Genomic DNA, 20,938 nt, shown 5'->3' with positions numbered 1-20,938 from the left:
GGAGTGGCGTCCGTCTGGCCTCTACCATAAAGGCCTGATTTGGTGGAGTGCTGCAGAGATGGTTGTCCTTCTGAAAGGTTCTCCTATCTCCACAGAGGAACTCTAGAGCTCTGTCAGAGTTATCGGGTTCTTGGTCACCTCCCTGACCAAGAACCCTGACGAGTCTTGGTGGTTCCAAACTTCTTCCATTTTAGAATGATGTAGGTCAGTCTGAAGGGCCCCAATAAATGTTGCAGAAATGTTTTGGTACCCTTCTCCAGATTTGTGCCTCGACACAATCCTGTCTCGGAGCTCTACGGAGAATTTGTTCGACCTCACGGCTTGGTTTTTGCTCTGACATGCACTGTCAACTGTGGGACCTTTTTATATAGACAGGTGTGTGTACCTGTCCAATTAATTGAATTTACCACAGGTGCATTCCAAGTTGTAGAAACATCTCAAGGATGATCAATGGAAACAGGATGCACTTGAGCTCAATTTTGAGTCTCATAGCAAAGGGTCTGAATACTTATGTAAATAAGGTATTTCTGTTTCTTTTTAACACATTTGCAAAAATGTCATACTGTTTCACTTTGTCATTATGGGGTATTGTGTGTAGATTGAGTAAAACGTTTAATTTTATACATTTTAGAATTAGGCTGTAACGTAACAAAATGTGGAAATAAGTCCAGGGGTCTGAATACTTTCCCCATGCACTGTAATTTCAATGCGCCTCAAATATTTTTTCTCTCATAGAACACACACTACAAGCCGACTAGGTAAATGGATAAACTATTCTACTATGAGGTTGTCTGTTTCTGTTCATTACTCTTTTTTTTTGCAGAGGAAAAGTTCATGTGGACTGTTCTAGCATCTTCAAAGTGTGCCTCGGTAGAAATATATTTTCATGTTCCATATTTCTTTGGGGCCCGGCAGCAATCATTTGGCCGTGATGCAGCGCCATTTATGCAGCGGAAACACTGCTCTTTGCAAAATTATTTATCTTAAATAAAAATTAACTCTCAATCAGATTCTATTCGATTTAGATTAAACTTGTATGTTCAACATCACAGCATAGTTGAAATATACTGTGTATGGTGTGTAGAAATCCAGATCGAGTAGCCAGCAGAGATGGATGGGATGAGGGAAACTGAGAGTTTGAATGTGGAACTGGAGATGAGTGTAAGTGAAATTGCTGATTGAGGGGTAAAATGGCAGTAAAGAAATTAAACATAAAAAATCAAAAATGACAGTAAAAACATTTGTTACAGCCAATGCCTGTTTTTGAGGGTGGCCTGGTGGTTGGGAGCACTGGACCGTTGACCAAGAGGCCGCTGCCTCGGGTCCCCGAGTCGTCTGGGTGGGGGATCCATCGATGTGCCCTTGAGCGGGGCTCTTGTCGGTTGCTCTGGATGGGACCCTCTGCTAGATGCCTGTAATGTAAATGTTGTATGGCTTCACTGCAGGTGGGTTGTATGTTTTAAAATATACTAAAGAAGCTCCATACTACTTGTCAGACATGGAGAAGTGATACTATATACTGGTGATTGGGGAGGTGGCTTTTGACCATTTCATTGGATTACTCAATGGTTTGGTCCAAAATTGGATGTTTGGTTACTATATTTATTGAATATTATGTGAATCCTATAATTTAGCATGGCCAATTTGGGTGCAATCAATGAGCTTAATTTCCCAGAGATCAAATACAATCTCACCACATAAAGTTGCCAGAATGCTAATCTGAACTATTTATTGATTTATTTTTAGTATTTTTTTACCCCTTTTTCGTGATATCCATTTGGTAGTTACAGTCTTGTCCCATTGCTGCAACTCCCGTATGGACTCGGGAGAGGCCAAGGTGAGAGCAATGCGTCCCCCCGAAACACGTGTCCGTAGTGACGTCTCTAGCACTGTGATTCAGTGCCTTAGACTGCTGCGCTGGTCGGTAGGCCTAATCTTATCTATTTCTAACTACAAAAACGTTTTCAGAACAGTCTGACATGGTGGGTGTCATGTCTTGCTGGAAGGACATGGAACGACTCTCATGCAGGCCCTGAATAACCCAGTTAATGTTGCAGCCCTTTGTAATATGGCTTCTGTTTTAGTTGTCAGTATTAGCCTCTGTTCATTATGGACTGGCAAGTGTCTTGTACTTTATTTTCTGCCACATACGAAGTTGCATGAGCAGCATGCGATTGGGTGGTGGCTGCACCTGGGACAAAGGTGAATGCCAGTGTCACCCTTGCCAGTGAGAGAGAGGGACGTGCTAGTTGCAGCCCTCAGTCTGACTATCTGGAACTGCACTGCACAGAGAGAAAAAGCAGAGTGAGAAACTGCTGAGCGCTGAAAGGTCGTCTTTGTTGGCCAGCCATTTCCACACACAGTGGTCTAGTCTGTGGTTCAGCTGTGCACTTTCTCACACTGACAAATCCTTCAGTGATGGAAGCAGGAGCCCACTCCTGTAAGTACACTGCAGGCTTACAATCTGGGGGGGAACCCAAGCCTTAAAGAAACACATCCTAACAACTTTACAGGAATTGCAGCTCATAATTCATTTAAGCCATTTATTTGAAAAACAGCCATTTTTCTTCTGCTGTCCCATGGTGACTTGTGATTTACGGATACCGTTTCTGTACATAAAGATGATCTATTATGTTGTTTGATATCCATTAGCCTTTTTCCTATCCCATTTTTATTAGGCTACTACTCATTCTCTTTTACTGCCCCGGGGAGGTTCTCTCTTCCTACTGAAATCTCTCCACGTGCTACAATCTACCCTCAGTTAATGTGTCCCGCTTTCCTGGTTGGCACCCTTTTTACCGTTTTGAGTGGACTAGGGATCTGGCGATCAAGGTCATGATGCCCTGGTGCCCCTCAATAAATCTGCCATGGATTTAGACATAAGTGACCTCTTGTCCCTGTCGCGCACTCACTCACTTACTTACTTACTTACTTAGGGTGAAGACCATAAATAGAAGTCAGCCTCCATCCCTCTATAAGGAAGAGGTGTGGGGGAAATCAGTCTTGTCTTTCATTTCTGCCCCTCCTGTACAGTCATTTATTGACAGCTGGAGAGAGAGAGGATGGGACTTGTTAAACCTGCCACCTATGAGGCCCATGTTATTTGCAATAAACCCCGGGAAGGCTTGTTGGCTGAATCTGCTGGTGACTGCGATGGACAGCTTCTGCTTTGACTGGCAATAGCTCACGGCTTTGAAGGAGAGTGATAAGTGAATTACACTTCCATGGAGACTCCCTGTAAGATATTTCCCCGCTGCTGAAGGACTGATATTTGAATGACCTCATAGTGCTCATTACTACTTAGTGGATATGTATGTGGAGACCAATATGTATAAGATACTAAGGACTTGCTGTGGCTGGCGAAAAGGTGAATTGTGGTCAACCATAACATGGAAATCAGAGTTGCTGTATCCTCTTCCTCCTTTTACTGTATCACACACCTATTGCAGCTTGTGGTTGTAGTGTGTTAAAGTGCAAACACTCCATCAGCATGTTGTGCATGAGCAAAACTGACATGCCTATTTTTCACAAGCCAAGCGATTTTAACCCTGTGATGTAAAAAGGCTGCTTTTAGTGAACAGGCTATTCACGTAATCAATGCCCAACAATTACATCAAGCTGTTGCTCTGGAAATGGTTAATTATGACCTATAAAACCCAGGGCTGTGTTTGTGGGGAGAGAGAGCTGTGTAGTAGCAGGGGGACACTGGGTGTAGTAGTCGTTCCATTAGCTATTGAGGTCCACTCCTCCATCTCGTGTCAGAGCGGAGCCGCCTGTGTCACTGGTGCTAGTGTTCTTTCAGTGGCTGGGGGGCAGCTGAGGCAGACATGTTTGAAACGCTGCTTATCACGTGGTGGCAGCTGCCGGCTCCATCTGAAACATGATCTGAAACAGGAGAAGGGCTGGACACAGGCCAGCTGTTGCTCTCTCACATTGCCTCTTCCACACCTCTGGCAATTAAAGCTGAAGAGACAGCCCCTTGCAGCCTGTTTACTAGTATTATAGCATCACTCATTTCCTTATGCAGGTCTGGGCACAGTGGCGATACCTGGGCTTATGCTCTGTTTGAATGTTCAGTCTGCTCTCTAAAATGATTAAATATAATTTCCATTTTTATGGTTTAGTATTTGACTATAGCAGTGAGGATATAATCAGGGATGCCCATTTCTCTGAACTCTGCACCACGTACAGTGCCTGATTGATGGTCAAGATGAGGATACACAGTGGTGTATTTATTTCCCATGTCTTACGTAATGGCAGTTTCAGTAATATGCTGTATTACAGTGAGGATCTTCCGGAGACGGGTCAAGAGGCAATCTCCCGGGATCCGTGTCAACAGGATCTCTCTCTCTCTGTCAGCTGCGATGGAGCTACCATGATCAGATTTAGATGATCAGCTGCATCCGTAATCCACCCAGAGATCCGTAGCACAGTTTTCAGACCAGCTCAGGAACGCATTAATGAGTTCAAGTTAAAACCTGCCATGATCATGAGATCTATGACATAATGAGATGTTGACGAGCCTAAAGCGTGTTTCTTGGAATGAAATGCTAATAGGTCAAGGCAAGCTTGATAGGAAAATGATATCTCCCTTACAACAACTACTATGCTACTACAGGCTTGGCTGTGAAACAGGCTGGCTGATCCTTTTTTAGTTAGTCCTTAGTTGGAGAGCGGTCTGTGAGCGGTGTGGTGGGGGCAGCTGAGCAGGAGAGGGGCTGCAACAGGAGGTCCAACACTGAAGTTCCTTTTAGCCCTGGCTGTAGGTCAACTGCCCCAGTCCCCAGCCTTGCCGGGTCACACTCCATGTCTGCTGTACATGCTCAGCTAAATAATATGCTTATAGAATGTAACCCCCCCCCCATCCATACATCCAACACATTTTGGGTTTGACAGACACCTGTGTCCAGTCCAGCGGACGAGTTTCTGGGCAGAATACATTTGCTTCATAAGTACACAAGCCATTATTCAGCCTATACGTTAAAATCTTTACAAGCCCAAATGCGTGATTTCATTTGAATATTAGATTTAGGGAGAATAAGCTGTAACCTTGCGTTACAGATAATCTGCTTTTGGACTGCTCATTTCCTGAAAAGAGCAGCTGTGGGGACATCCTTAAATGCTTAAGAACCTCTATACCAGGCGGTGTCAGAGGAAGGCCCAAAATAATGGTGAAAGACTCCAGCCACCCAAGCCACAGACTGTTCTCTCTGCTACCACGAGGCAAGCGGTACCAGTGTTGCTACTGTGTTATCTATACTGTTGCCTAGTCACTTTACCCCTAACTACAAGGACTCTCGAAGTATTCACAACCCTTGACTTTTTCCACATTTTGTTGTGTGTCATTAAAATGGAACCCCCCCCCCCCCCCAAAACATTCCTGACCCCAGGATACTTCAATTGACTATCTGGGATAATAAAGATAATGGAGGACTTTGTGGCTGTGTAAATGTTATAGATTTATTGATGGGAGAAGCCAACAATAGGCTTACGTTTTGGCATGAATCACCTTCATCGGAGCCATCGGTAGCCATGAAGTGCTTTGAAAAACTGGTCATGGCTCACATCAACACCATCATCCTGGAAACCCTAGACCCACAAAATGTGCATACCGCCCCAACAGATCCACAGATGACGTAATCGCACTCCACACTGACTTTTCCCACCAGGATCCTAGACTTTCTAACGGGCCGCCCCCAGGTGGTAAGGGTAGGCAACAACACATCTGCCACGCTGATCCTCAACACCGGGGCCCCTCAGGTGCGTGCTTAGTCCCCACCTGTACTCCCTGTTCACCCACGACTCCAACACCATCATTAAGTTTGCTGACGACACAACAGTGGTAGGCCTGATCACTGACAACAATGTGACAGCCTATAGGGAGGTCTTCAGAGACCTGGCAGTGTGGTGCCAGGACAACAACCTCTCCCTCAATGTGAGCCAGACAAAGGAGCTGATCGTGGACTACAGGAAAATGAGGGCCGAACAGTCCCCCATTAACATCGACAGGGCTGTAGTGGAGCGGGTCGAGAGTTTCAAGTTCCTTGCTGTCCACATCACCAACAACATGGTCCAAACACACCAAGACGGTTATGAAAAGGGCACGACATCACCTTTTCCCCCTTAGGAGACGGAAAAGATTTGACATGGGTCCCCAGATCCTCAAAAAGTTCTACAGCTGCACCATCAAGAACATCCTGATCGGTTGCATCACCACCTAGTATGGCAACTGCTCAGCATCTGACCGTAAGGCGCTACAGAGGGTAGTGCGTACAGCGCAATACATCACTGGGGCCAAGCATCCTGCCATCCAGGACCTATATACTAGGTAGTGTCAGAGGAAGGCCCAAAAAATTGTGAAAGACTCCAGTCATCCAAGTCATAGACTGTTCTCTCTGCTACCGCAAGGCATGCGCTACCGGAGCGCCAAGTCTAGGTCCAAAAGGCTCCGTACCAGCTTCTACCCCCAAGCTATAAGACTGCTGAACAATTAATCAAATGGCCACCTGGACTATTTACATTGACCCCCCCCCCTACACTGCTGCTACATATTATCTATGCATTGTCACTTTACCCCTACCTACATGTACAAACTACCTCGACTAACCTGTAACACCGCACATTGATTCGATACGAGTACCCCCTGTATATAGCCTCGTTGTTATTTTATTGTGTTACTTTTTATTTACATTCGTTTATTTAGTCAATATTTTCTTATCTCTTTCTTGAACTACATTGTAAGTTTAAGGGCTTGTAAGTAAGCATTTCACTAAGGTCAACACCTGTTGTGTTTGGCACATGTGACAAATAAAATTTGATTTGAATAGAAAAGATGTGGGAAGCACCTACTGTATGTGTCCTCGCAGGGGAGTGTCCCACTCGTCATGTCAACTAAACATGTCAATAATATCTATACTGTCAGTAGTAGTAGTAGCAACTACATACAGTGGGGGCGAAAAAGTATTTAGTCGGCCACCAATTGTGCAAGTTCTCCCACTTAAAAAGATGAGGGAGGCCTGTAATTTTCATCATAGGTACACTTCAATCACATTGTATGATTTTTTATGAATTTATTTGGTCACCTACAAACAAACAAGATTTCTGGTTCTCACAGACCTGTAACTTCTTCTGTCCTCCACTCGTTACCTGTATTAATGGCACCTGTTTGAACTTGTTATTAGTATAAAAGACACCTGTCCACAACCTCAAACAGTCACACTCCAAACTCCACTATGGCCAAGACCAAAGAGCTGTCAAAGGACACCAGAAACAAAATTGTAGACCTACACCAGGCTGGGAAGACTGAATCTGCAATAGGTAAGCAGCTTGGTTTGAAGAAATCAACTGTGGGAGCAATTATTAGGAAATGGAAGACATACAAGACCACTGATAATCTTCCTCGATCTGGGGCTCCACGCAAGATCTCACCCCGTGGGGTCAAATGAACGGTGAGCAAAAATCCCAGAACCACACCGGGGGACCTAGTGAATGACCTGCAGAGAGCTGGGACCAAAGTAACAAAGCCTACCATCAGTAACACACTACGCCGCCAGGGACTCAAATCCTGCAGTGCCAGACGTGTCCCCCTGCTTAAGCCAGTACATGTCCAGGCCCGTCTGAAGTTTTGCTAGAGAGCATTTGGATGATCCAGAAGATTGGGAGAAGGTCATATGGTCAGATGAAACCAAAAATAGAACTTTTTGGTAAAAACTCAACTCGTCGTGTTTGGAGGACAAAGAATGCTGAGTTGCATCCAAAGAACACTATACCTACTGTGAAGCATGGGGGTGGAAACATCATGCTTTGGGGCTGTTTTTCTGCAAAGGGACCAGGACGACTGATCTGTGTAAAGGAAAGAATGAATGGTGCCAAGTATCGTAAGATTTTGAGTGAAAACCTCCTTCCATCAGCAAGGGCATTGAAGATGAAACGTGGCTGGGTCTTTCAGCATGACAATGATCCCAAACACACCGCCCGGGCAACGAAGGAGTGGCTTCGTAAGAAGCATTTCAAGGTCCTGGAGTGGCCTAGCCAATCTCCAGATCTCAACCCCATAGAAAATCTTTGGAGGGAGTTGAAAGTCCGTGTTGCCCAGCAACAGCCCCAAAACATCACTGCTCTAGAGGAGATCTGCATGGAGGAATGGGCCAAAATACCAGCAACAGTGTGTGAAAACCTTGTAAAGACTTACAGAAAACGTTTGACCTCTGTCATTGCCAACAAAGGGTATATAACAAAGTATTGAGAAACTTTTGTTATTGACCAAATACTTATTTTTCCACCATAATTTGCAAATAAATTCATTAAAAATCCTACAATGTGATTCTCTGGATTTTTTTCTCTCTCATTTTGTCTGTCATAGTTGAAGTGTACCTATGATGAAAATTACAGGCCTCTCATCTTTTTAAGTGAGAGAACTTGCACAATTGGTGGCTGACTAAATACTTTTTTGCCCCACTGTAGGTTATTCAAATAAGAGTATGATCATCATTCAAGATTCCTACAGATACATTCATCTTGAATAACAAAATATTTACAAAAAGATGAGAGCGAGCTGTTCATTCAGACCCTTCGGCTCGACACAATCTAAGCAGTCGATTCAAAGTGCCTCTCTCTATAACAATTTTCTCACTATATTGAGGAAAGAGAAACTTTCTAAATTCCCCACAATTTCAAGGTAGAGGCTGAGCCATAACTGGCATTTACGTAATGCCGCACAATCGCATAGTCCATATTTTTGGTGCGGATAGCTGTTTTGTGTTCAGCTATTTTTACTTTGAGTGCGCGTTTCATCTGACCAATGTAAACAAGCCCACATGGGCATTTGAGCATGTAAACCACAGTGTTGAGATTAAAATTGATAAGTGTAATTGTTCGCCAATGGACTACACAAACTACTCTGTCAAAGTGGAAGAACATTTTTAACTTAAAATATATATATATATATATATATATGGTAAATAAAACACCATCTTGATTAGATAAGTATTCAACCCCCTGAGTCAATACATGTTAGAATCACCTTAGGCATAGATTACAGCTGTGAGTCGTTTTGGGTAAGTCTCTCTAAGAGCTTAGCACACCTTGAATGTACAATATTTGTCCATTATTATTTAAAATGTTCTTCAAGTGCTGTCAAGTTGGTTGGTGATCATTGCTAGACAGCCTTTTTCAAGTCTTGCCATAGTAAGCACCTCCAGTGTATATTTGGCTTTGTGTTTCAGCTTATTGTCCTGCTGAAAGGTACATTTGTCTCCCAGTGTCTGTTGAAAAGTAGACTGAACCAGGTTTTCCTCTAGCTCTATTCTGTCATTTTTATCCTAAAAGTGGAACAGTATTGCTTTCGTCCCTCTCCTCACCCCCACCTGGGCATGAAACTGGGACCCTCTGCACACATCGACAACAGTCACCCTCGAAGCCTCAATACCTATCGCTCCACAAAATCCACAGCCCTTGCAGAGCTAGGGAAACAACTACTTCAATGTCTCAGAGCGAGTGACGTCACCGATTTGAAACTCTACTAGCGTCCCCCTGCTAACCAGCTAGCCATTTTACACCGGTTACTCAAGCATACCCATAACATGATGCAGCCACCACCATACTTGAAAATATGGTGTGGTGCTCAGTGATGTGTTGTTGGATTTGCTCCAAATATAACGCTTTGTATTCAGGACAAAAAGTTCATTTCGTTGCCACATTGTTTGAGGTATTACTGTAGTGCCTTATTGAAAACAGGATGCATGTTTTAGAATATATTTTATTCTGTACAGGCTTCCTTCTTTTCACTCTCATTTAGGTTAGTATTGTGGAGTAAATACTGTTGTTGATCCATCCACCGTTTTCTCCTATCACAGCCATTAAACTCTGGAACTTTTTTTAAAATCACCGTTGGCCTCATGGTGAAATCCCTAAAGGGTTTCCTTTCTCTCTAGCTACTGATTTAGGAAGGACACCTGTATCTTTGTAGGGACTGGGTGTATTGATACACCATCCAAAGTATAATAACTTCACCATTGCTCAAAGGGACATTCAATGCTTTCATGTTTCTTTTTACCCATCTACCAATAGATGCCCTTTGCGAACCATTGTAAAATCTCCCTGGTCTTTGTTGTTGACTCCGTGCTTGAAATTCATTGCTCGACTGAGGGACCTTACATATCTGTATGTGTGGGGTATAGAGATGGGGTAGTCATTCAAAAACAATGTTAAGCACTATTATTGCACACAGTGAGTCCATGCAAATTATGTGACTTGTTAAGCACATTTTTACTCCTTTAGGCTTGCCATAACAAAAGGGTTGAATACTTACTGACTCAAGACATTTCAGATTTTCATTTTTAATTAGTTTGTAAGCATTTCTAAAAACATAATTCCACTTTGACATTATGAGGTATTGTGTGTACTGTAGTGACATGTCTCAATTTCATCCATTTTAAACACAACAAAATGTGGAAAAAGTCAAGGGGGGCACTGTACACCCATCTAGTACCGGGTCGGATCCCCCTTTGCCTCCAGAACAGCCTGAATTCTACTAGGTGTCGCAAACATTCCACAGGGACGTTCCACAGGGATGTTGGTCCATGCTGACGCAACAGCATCATGCAGGGTAGCCTAGTGGTTAGAGCGTTGGACTAGTAACCGGAAGGTTCCAAGTTCAAACCCCCGAGCTGACAAGGTACAAATCTGTCGTTCTGCCCCTGAACAGGCAGTTATCCCACTGTTCCTAGACCGTCATTGAAAATAAGAATTTGTTCTTAACTGACTTGCCTAGTTAAATAAAGGTTAAAAAAAATTAAAAATACAAAGATTGGACAGCGGTATATTGGTACTGCAAACAGCCCGTTCCATCTCATCTCAAAGATGCTCTATGTGGTTGAGGTCTGGGGAGTGTGCAGGCCACTCAAGTAAACTGAATACACTGTCATGTTCCAGGCAATGTTTTCCACTTCTCAACTGTCCACTCCATCCCATCGGTGACAAGGACCAACTAGTTGTGCATTCCAAGATGCCGTTTTGCACACCACTGTTATACTACTCCATTATTTCCTCAGTCGTTTTGCCCATTCTAACTTTCAATCAAACAGTAATTGAATGCCTCGATGCCTGTCTGTCTGCTTTATATAACAAGACACAGCCATGTGCCTCACTGTCTGTAGTAGCAATCTGTTTTTGTGAACAGGGTGGTGTAGCTAATAAACTGTCAGGTGAGTGTATTTGTACATAGCTACCTCAATTACCTTGTACCCCTGCACATCAACTTGGTACTGGTTACTCCCCTTACTGTATATAGCCTTGTTATTCTACTTCCTCTATGTAGCCATGTTATTTTCTACTTCCTGTATATAGCCATGTCATTTTTTACTATTTATTATTTGTTAATCACTGTGTATTTATTCCTCATGTCACTATTTCTACATTTTTATTTCAATGTTTTTTTTCTTTAACTCTGCATTGTTTGAAAAGGGACCTGTAAATAAGCATTTCATTGTTAAGTATACACCGTTGTTTACAAAGCATGTGGCTAATATGTTATTTTTTTGCGCATAAGCACTTTATTCCATCTAAGTGAAAATTCTTCTAGTGCGAGCTCTGTGAGTATCTTCTTTTAAAAGGTTGGGTGTGGAGATTGGGCATCGAGAGGGTCTGCTATCATTTTTGAGAGGGAATGATAAGGAATTTTATGACCCATTTAACATGGAAAGGTAGGCTACCTACCGTGATTGCAGATATTATTTCCTGGGTTGGTTTGGTCATTTGCATAGTTATCTGCTGGGATGAGTCTAAGCATGTAAAGCCCCATAAGCCTCTGTTTTAGGGTCCTGTGGTTTTCAGCCATCTGTTTTTATTTATATTTCTTTTCCCACGTCCTCCCTAGTGGAGAGGCTTAGCCTCCCTCCACTGATGATGTCACAGACAGTGCCTCGCCCCGCCCTGACCTCCCTCACTGCCCGGTGCCTGGTCATGTGTCCAGTTCAGTTCCACTTAACCAGTCTCTCTCTCCTCAGATATCCATTTCAGATGGACGAGATGCGCCTAATGTTCAGACTGGGAGCAGGATGGGGCTGTGTCTTAATCTTATTTTCATCTCCTTTCCTTCACCTGCACTAATATGAAAACACTGTTGAGTAGACTGGTGCTGGGTGGAGGAGAGCTGTTTAGTAGACTGGTGCTGAGAAGAGCTGTTTAGTAGACTGGTGCTGGGTGGAGGAGAGCTGTTTAGTAGACTGTTGCTGGGGGGAGGAGAGCTGTTGAGTAGACTGGTGCTGGGGGGAGGAGAGCTGTTTAGTAGACTGGCGCTGGGTGGAGGAGAGCTGTTTAGTAGACTGTTGCTGGGGGGAGGAGAGCTGTTTAGTAGACTGTTGCTGGGGGGAGGAGAGCTGTTGAGTAGACTGGTGCTAGGGGGAGGAGAGCTGTTGAGAAGAGAGCTGTTGAGTAGACTGGTGCTGGGTGGAGGAGAGCTGTTTAGTAGACTGGTGCTGTGTGGAGGAGAGCTGTTTAGTAGACTGGTGCTGTGTGGAGGAGAGCTGTTTAGTTGACTGGTGCTGGGGGAGGAGAGCTGTTTAGTAGACTGGTGCTGGGTGGAGGAGAGCTGTTGAGTAGACTGGTGCTGGGGGGAGGAGAGCTGTTGAGAGGAGAGCTGTTGAGTAGACTGGTGCTGGGGGGAGGAGAGCTGTTTAGTAGACTGGTGCTGGGGTGAGGAGAGCTGTTGAGTAGACTGGTGCTGGGTGGAGGAGAGCTGTTTAGTAGACTGGTGCTAGGTGGAGGAGTGCTGTTTAGTAGACTGGTGCTGGGGGAGGAGAGCTGTTGGGTAGACTGGTGCTGGGGGGAGAGCTGTTGAGTAGACTGGTGCTGGGGGGAGGAGAGCTGTTGAGTAGACTGGTGCTGGGTGGAGGAGAGCTGTTGAGTAGACTGGTGCTGGGTGGAGGAGAGCTGTTGAAAGGAGAGCTGTTGAGTAGACTGGTGCTGGGTGGAGGAGAGCTGTTTAGTAGACTGGTGCTGGGTGGAGGAGAGCTGTTGAAAGGAGAGCTGTTGAGTAGACTGGTGCTGGGTGGAGGAGAGCTGTTTAGTAGACTGGTGCTGGGTGGAGGAGAGCTGTTTAGTAGACTGGTGCTGGGGTGAGGAGAGCTGTTGAGTAGACTGGTGCTGGGTGGAGGAGAGCTGTTTAGTAGACTGGTGCTAGGTGGAGGAGTGCTGTTTAGTAGACTGGTGCTGGGGGAGGAGAGCTGTTGGGTAGACTGGTGCTGGGGGGAGAGCTGTTGAGTAGACTGGTGCTGGGGGGAGGAGAGCTGTTGAGTAGACTGGTGCTGGGTGGAGGAGAGCTGTTGAGTAGACTGGTGCTGGGTGGAGGAGAGCTGTTGAAAGGAGAGCTGTTGAGTAGACTGGTGCTGGGTGGAGGAGAGCTGTTTAGTAGACTGGTGCTGGGTGGAGGAGAGCTGTTTAGTAGACTGGTGCTGGGTGGAGGAGAGCTGTTGAGTAGACATACTGGTGCTGGGTGGAGAAGAGCGGTTTAGTAGACTGGTGCTGGGGGAGGAGAGCTGTTTAGTAGACTGGTGCTGGGTGGAGGAGAGCTGTTTAGTAGACTGGTGCTGGGTGGAGGAGAGCTGTTTAGTAGACTGGTGCTGGGTGGAGGAGAGGTGTTTAGTAGACTGGTGCTGGGGGGAGGAGAGGTGTTTAGTAGACTGGTGCTGGGGGTGAGAGCTGTTAAGTAGATTGGTGCTGGGTGGAGGAGAGCTGTTGAGTAGACTGGTGCTGGGTGGAGGAGAGCTGTTGAGTAGACTGGTGCTGGGTGGAGGAGAGCTGTTGAAAGGAGAGCTGTTGAGTAGACTGGTGATGGGAGAGGAGAGCTGTTGAGTAGACTGGTGCTGGGTGGAGGAGAGCTGTTGAAAGGAGAGCTGTTGAGTAGACTGGTGATGGGTGGAGGAGAGCTGTTTAGTAGACTGGTGCTGGGTGGAGGAGAGCTGTTTAGTAGACTGGTGCTGGGGGGAGGAGAGGTGTTTAGTAGACTGGTGCTGGGGGTGAGAGCTGTTAAGTAGATTGGTGCTGGGTGGAGGAGAGCTGTTGAGTAGACTGGTGCTGGGTGGAGGAGAGCTGTTGAGTAGACTGGTGCTGGGTGGAGGAGAGCTGTTTAGTAGACTGGTGCTGGGTGGAGGAGAGCTGTTTAGTAGACTGGTGCTGGGTGGAGGAGAGCTGTTGAGTAGACATACTGGTGCTGGGTGGAGAAGAGCTGTTTAGTAGACTGGTGCTGGGGGAGGAGAGCTGTTTAGTAGACTGGTGCTGGGTGGAGGAGAGCTGTTTAGTAGACTGGTGCTGGGTGGAGGAGAGCTGTTTAGTAGACTGGTGCTGGGTGGAGGAGAGCTGTTTCGTAGACTGGTGCTGGGTGGAGGAGAGCTGTTTAGTAGATTGGTGCTGGGTGGAGGAGAGCTGTTTAGTAGACTGGTGCTGGGTGGAGGAGAGCTGTTGAGTAGGCTGGTGCTGGGTGGAGGAGAGCTGTTGAGTAGACTGGTGCTGGGTGGAGGAGAGCTGTTTAGTAGACTGGTGCTGGGTGGAGGAGAGCTGTTTAGTAGACTGGTGCTGGGTGGAGGAGAGCTGTTTAGTAGATTGGTGCTGCATGGAGGAGAGCTGTTGAGTAGACTGGTGCTGGGTGGAGGAGAGCTGTTTAGTAGACTGGTGCTGGGTGGAGGAGAGCTGTTTAGTAGACTGGTGCTGGGTGGAGGAGAGCTTTTGAGTAGACAGACTGGTGCTGGGTTGAGAAGAGCTGTTTAGTAGACTGGTTCTGGGGTAGGAGAGCTTTTTAGTAGACTGGTGCTGGGTGGAGGAGAGCTGTTTAGTAGACTGGTGCTGGGTGGAGGAGAGCTGTTTAGTAGACTGGTGCTGGGTGGAGGAGAGCTGTTGAGTAGACTGGTGCTGGGTGGAGGAGAGCTGTTGAGTAGACTGGTGCTGGGTGGAGGAGAGCTGTTGAGTAGACTGGTGCTGGGTGGAGGAGAGCTGTTGAGTAGACTGGTGCTGGGTGGAGGAGAGCTGTTGAGTAGACTGGTGCTGGGTGGAGGAGAGCTGTTGAGTAGACTGGTGCTGGGTGGAGGAGAGCTGTTGAGTAGACTGGTGCTGGGTGGAGGAGAGCTGTTTTAGTAGACTGGTGCTGGGTGGAGGAGAGCTGTTGAGTAGACTGGTGCTGGGTGGAGGAGAGCTGTTTAGTAGACTGGTGAAGTAGGGATGTGACAAATAAAAACTTTTCTTTGTGTTTAAACTGCAATTTGTTTTAATTGGTTTTCCGTTATCATAAAATTCCATGTGAATTCACAATGCATCTGCAATGCTGCCAGAAACGCTTTGGGTCTTGCTTGCATTTCTCTACCAAATTTTTCAACTGTAACGACAATGACGTCATGTTGGAGAGTCGACTCCAAAAGAATTGTTTCCACGATTCCTTGCAGGTCGACTCCTATTTCTGAGTGTCAAGATTCGATTCCGCTATGAATCAACTCTTATGATTCAATATTATTGGAACAGTACTTCCGGTAACATGAACACTTGCATCTTTTATAGCGAACTAGCGAGGGGAAGGGCACAGTATAGGCATGTCGGCCACCAGGCACACAGTCAGAACCATGCGCTAGGCTTTGTGGCAATCAAAAGCTGTATCTCACAGCATTCCATTGCAACTCGCAATTTCTTGGTTTGCAATGTCTCACAACTTCAGTAAAGCAGGGTCTATCATCAATGAATAGGCTAGGATATTCTAGATGCAACAGACCGAAGACTGAACACACACTCGCATCATTTGTAAAGAGAAAGAGCAGGCGAGCCAGCAGGAGAGCGAGGAGGGGGCAGGCAGAAAGAACCGTCTGTATACGTCTTGGTAATCTGTATCTCTTAATGTCTTGTCTTGCATGCCTCACGTTCACCAAAGTAGCCAAATGTTTGCCTCTTCCTCTCCGGTTTTATTTAAATGACACCAAGTTCCCCAGGCCTATATAGCCTACTGTCTAGTTAGGCTATAACACTGAAACTAAAATACATTTTTCTTAACGTTAAGGATCCCAATTTTGTGAAACGGGGGAGGCTGGTGCTGGTTGGAGGAGCTGTGTGGAGGAGGCTTACGCTGCCCTGGGTGGCTGTGTCTAGGGCCCAATAAAATCTAACATTTTTTTGCCTGGTTCCGTTTTCTCCCATTTTTGTTTTTACAGGTTTGTTTTTCCTCTTGCAAGCTACATTGGTTCATAAATACATAATGCCCTTGCATCATCTTCGTGGAGGAAGGATGTTGTGTTAAGTAGATGATGATGATTTACGTTTTTGGTGTCTAAGCCTGAGGGATCTTAGGAATGCTATAGTAAGCATGGATGCATCCTTAGTTGTCTCATGGAATCTATGAAAAGGCCTATACTGTTTCACATACAACATATTGTTTTTCAACCATTTATCACCATAATCTTGACGTTGATCCACCTATTTGAATATGTTAATAACCACTAGGTGTTTTCCATTACTAATGGGGTTCTCTTTCTTTCCTTTTTTAGGAACCGATAAAGTCACGGGCTCCACAGCTTCACTTGGAATATAGATTTTATAAACAGTTGGGAAGTTCAGGTAAGCACATACAGCTACAGTGTTATAACTGTTTAATAACAGTGTTTGCTAGTAGGCTCAGCTGGATGGATGGCCATCTTCTCTGCACACGTATCTGGGAGATATGAAAGCCCTGTCCCCCTCCTACAGATGCCATGTCTATGTGCTCTCTCTGTGCTGTGATCCGTGGGGCTGGGCTGTACCTCCAGAGGGGAGAGGTGGGGCAGTAGGATCATGTGGTGGGGAGGGACAGGGACCTGGAACAGCCCACGGCAAAGCTTGGCCAGCCTGGAATGCTTAGTGTTTGATCCTCTCACTGCTTAATTCTATCATTGAAAAATCTCTCTGACATTGGGCCACTTTAAAAAAAACAAAAAGTCACTTTTTATGAGCATTTGATCTGTTAAGAAAACAACTGGTGAATATATTGTATTTACGGTCCATAAATAGATTGTATTGTATTTGAGGGTAGGTAGGGACAAGCTGACCACTTGTATTCTAATTCCACTAAATGTGACTGAGGACACTGGTCTTTGATCCTTTTGGCTTTTAAAGAAAGAGATAAACAGCTTGGGCAAAGCCTGTGCATTCATTTGATCACTGGAGTGGAAGGCCACACACACACACACACGCACTCTAAGACGAGTGTGTGTCACTGCGCCCAGGGATGTTCTCTTTCATAAGACAAGTGTGTGTCTCTTTCTCTCTCATAGAGAGCTGATCACCTGCCAGCTTACTCTCTGTCCCTGTGCCAGAGCAGCTCCACAGTGTTAATAGGGAGTTGGAGTGCAGGGCATTAGAGGTGTCCTAGGCTAGTCTATTTATAGATGGCCTTCAATGTAGGGCCATTATCGTATATATCTACTTCCATCGCTCGTCTCAGCAATGCCTCTGGCCGGCCTGAAGAAGAAATGCCAGGGAAACTCTCCTGTGATGTACAGGGAGAAGGGCTGGCCTATCTCTCTGTCAGCTATCCTTTGTTGTGTTCTGTCTGACTGGGCCAGTAGTTGTATTCCCAATCCCAGGCAGCACAGCATAGTACATTGTGCTATTTATCTTCCTTACACCTATTTGAGAACAGAGTCGATCGAAGTTGCTTGTGGATCCTCATTCATTCATTGGATAGTGAGTCTTTATCCCCACCCCTTGGGCCAGCCCATTGAAGGAGTCCATGTCCTCTCTAGTGTTTCCACTGATGCATTATACACATCCTGACTTCCCTCTCCTCCTCCGGCCACTGTGGCAGAGGGACCACCAGAGAGAGGCCTGCTACAATCTCATAGGCTGAGCTAAAGATGGAGCCAGTGACAATGTTGGCCCAGCTTTCCTCCCATTATAGAATGGAGGGGGAAAAATGTTACTCTTACTGGTTGCTACATCTATTGAAAAATTGTGTGGAATAGTGAGGAATTATCATGCTTATGATTCTTCTGTAAAAATGATTGTGTGGTACAGATGGATACAGGTGTGTAGTCCTTTTACAATGTGAATGTGACATAATTTAAGCCAGGGTCAAGCCCTGATCTGAACCTGGACCCCACTGCCACAAATACTGGAGCTGTGTCAGCTGTACATGGTGCTTAAGAGGAGCTTATCTTAAGAGTGTTAATTCTCGCCTGCCCTGGAAAGCACCCAATCACTAGAACAACACATTCAGTTACACACACTAGCTGGCCTGGTCTGGCCACGCCCCAACCCCAACATTAACCAATGAGCATGGGGTGTCTGAGACATCATACACTTTTTACGTCACTATCAATAATTTAACTGGATGACTGGTTGACTGAGCTCACACAGTCCTGATAGCATGTTCTTCGCTTGTGAAAGCACTGCATGTGACCAGTCTCCTTATGAGATGATTTAAGATTTCACTGATAATATCAGTGCATGTGAATATTTAGTAACCCATCATCAAAGCTTTGCCTCAAAGCATTGCCTGCTCTTACACAAGTCGTATGTGTGTCCTTCTACTTTGCCCACTGCTCTGGTATCTTGGGAGTGATAAATCAATCAGTGCCATTTTGAGTATGAGTTTGCATTGATCTTCTGTGGTCCATCCAGTCCAGAGCAGTCTGGATATTTTATGCGCTGCCTTCCTGGGATAGATAACATAACCTACCACTGAGTCACACAGGCTCTATGCAGGGCAGGCCGGCTGGACGATCACGTTTCATCCCGGCTACATCGCGACAGCGCTGCCTGCCCGGCCTAATGAAATCAGCGCCACCTTTTTTCTCCCCGATTCACTCAGCATTCTAAATGTTTAATTGAGACCGCCTCCCTCTCAGGCTCAGCCTAAACTTTGCCATTTCATTGTAGGGCAACATTGTCTGCCACAGTGGCCAGACTGAGAGGGGCCCCTGTCTGAGACAATACTCTGGATTGTTCCAGACACGTTTCACTTGTGTTTGGAGAGAGTGGGTTGTGAGCAGTGCACAGAATGGCACTGGAAGGCAGCAGAATAGACTTTGAAGCTAGTGGTGCTGCGGACAGCAGCCAATTATATCTGTTGTCATAAATCACGATAAAGAATAGTTTCTAGGAAACCACTCACTCCTTGCATAAGTGCTTTTATTACAGGCGTGATTGGCTAGGGTTATTTTTACACTGGAATAACATCCACATAGTACTTAGCAAATATGATTAGGTGTAGCTTTTGTCAAAGATAAAATCATTCTTGTTTGAATGGTTTCCCTGAAATTGACATTTTATTCTAGGCCTTTTCCATTTCAGTTGAAGCTTTTCCCCAGCTGTTATCTTTGTTGTGTTTACAGCACTAGAGTTCCCCAGTATGGAGTAATGTAGGTGTAGTCAGGGACAGTTGTTCTAGCGTAGACACTTTCCAATTGATCAGTGCATTGGCAGGGCTGCTGAATGCCCTCCCTAGATTTGGGCGGGCTTTGATGAGTCAGCTTACTTGTTGATCTTTTGTCGCTGCCGACCTCGGCCGCCATCGCCATCATTACCAGGCAAGTCCTACTGCCTAAAGTGCCATGGGACAGCTGTGTGGATGTGTGAGATCTGCACTGCTTCGCTGTGGGAGTGACTTGAGGGGTGATCAGGTAAATCCTGCTCTAATCCCTCCCCTCCTCCCCACACTCACACAACCTCCCGGCCAGCCTGCCATACTACTAAAGCTGCTGATCCTCTCCTCTCTCTGACGGGGTCGGGGTGCCCTCGGGGCGACAGCCGCCTGCTGGGAGGGGAGCATGCAGTCACTTTGGCACAACTGCCAGCCAAGGAATGGAATGAAGGCCACTGGTATCAGATACTGGTCTGAACTGGTGAGGCATAACCTGGAGCTGTATGTGTCCTTGGAGGCTGGACCATAAGGTCATGGTGGCCATGGGGTCACAAATGGCCATTGCCCTTTGTTCTGTTCCACATAGGGAATAGAGTTACTGTTAAACTGGAAGTCTCCTCTTCAGAGAATTTTTACTGTGATGATAAACTCCTAAATTCCTCCCAGGTCACACATACAACATGACCAAAAGTATGTGGCCATCTGCTCATTGAATAAAAATCATGGGCATTAATATGGAGTCGGTCCCTCCTTTGCTGCTTTAACAGCCTCCACTTTTCTTGAAAGGCTTTCCACTAGATGTTGGAACATTGCTGCGGGGACTTGCTTCCATTCAGCCACAAGAGCATTAGTGAGGTCGGCACTGATGTTGGGTGATTAGGCCTGGCTCGCAGTTGGCGTTCTAATTCCTCCCAAAGGTGTTCGATGGGGTTGAGGTCAGGGCTCTGTGCAGGCCAGTCAAGTTCTTCCACACCGATCTCGTCAAACCATTTCTGTATGGACCTTGCTTTGTGCACCCGGGGGCATTGTCATGCTGAAACAGGAAAGGGCCTTCCCCAAACTGTTACCACAAAGTTGGAAGCACAGAGTTGTCTAGAATGACATTGTATGCTGTAGCGTTAACATTTCCCTTCACTGGGACTAAGGGGCCTAGTCTGAACCATGAAAAACAGCCCCAGACCATTATTCCTTCTCCACCAAACTTTACAGTTCGCACTATGCATTCGAGTATGTAGCGTTCTCCTGGCATCCGCCAAACCCAGATTTGTCCATTGGACTCCCAGATGTTGAAGCATGATTCATCACTCCAGAGAACGTGTTTCCACTGCTCCAGAGTCCAATGGCGGCGAGCTTTACACCACTCCAGCCAACGCTTGGCATTGCGCATGGTGGTCATAGGCTTGTGTGCTGCTGATCAGCAATGGAAACCCATTTCATGAAACTCTCGACGAACAGCTCTTCTTCTGGCGTTGCTTCCAGAGGCAGTTCGGAACTCGGTAGTAAGTGTTGTAACCAAGGACAGACGATTTTTATGTTCTTCAGCACTGGTCGGTCACAAGATCACAGGAC

At 45.8% G+C, this 20,938-nt stretch overlaps 1 protein-coding gene across 6 annotated transcripts in view; it reads left to right on the top strand.

The window, feature by feature from the left end:
* Nucleotides 1–20,938, top strand: part of csnk1g2b (casein kinase 1, gamma 2b) — a 43,875-nt gene that overhangs the window by 13,973 nt on the left and 8,964 nt on the right. For all 6 annotated transcript variants that reach the window (XM_020499036.2, XM_031786052.1, XM_020499039.2 and 3 more), the window contains exon 3: nt 16,518–16,587. In XM_020499036.2, coding sequence (XP_020354625.1) covers nt 16,518–16,587 — 70 coding nt within the window. The remainder of the gene's footprint in view (nt 1–16,517; nt 16,588–20,938) is intronic.

Source organism: Oncorhynchus kisutch, linkage group LG13 (assembly GCF_002021735.2).
Source record: "Oncorhynchus kisutch isolate 150728-3 linkage group LG13, Okis_V2, whole genome shotgun sequence".
Classification (NCBI taxonomy): domain Eukaryota; kingdom Metazoa; phylum Chordata; class Actinopteri; order Salmoniformes; family Salmonidae; genus Oncorhynchus; species Oncorhynchus kisutch.
This window is presented reverse-complemented; position numbering and strand designations above follow the sequence as displayed.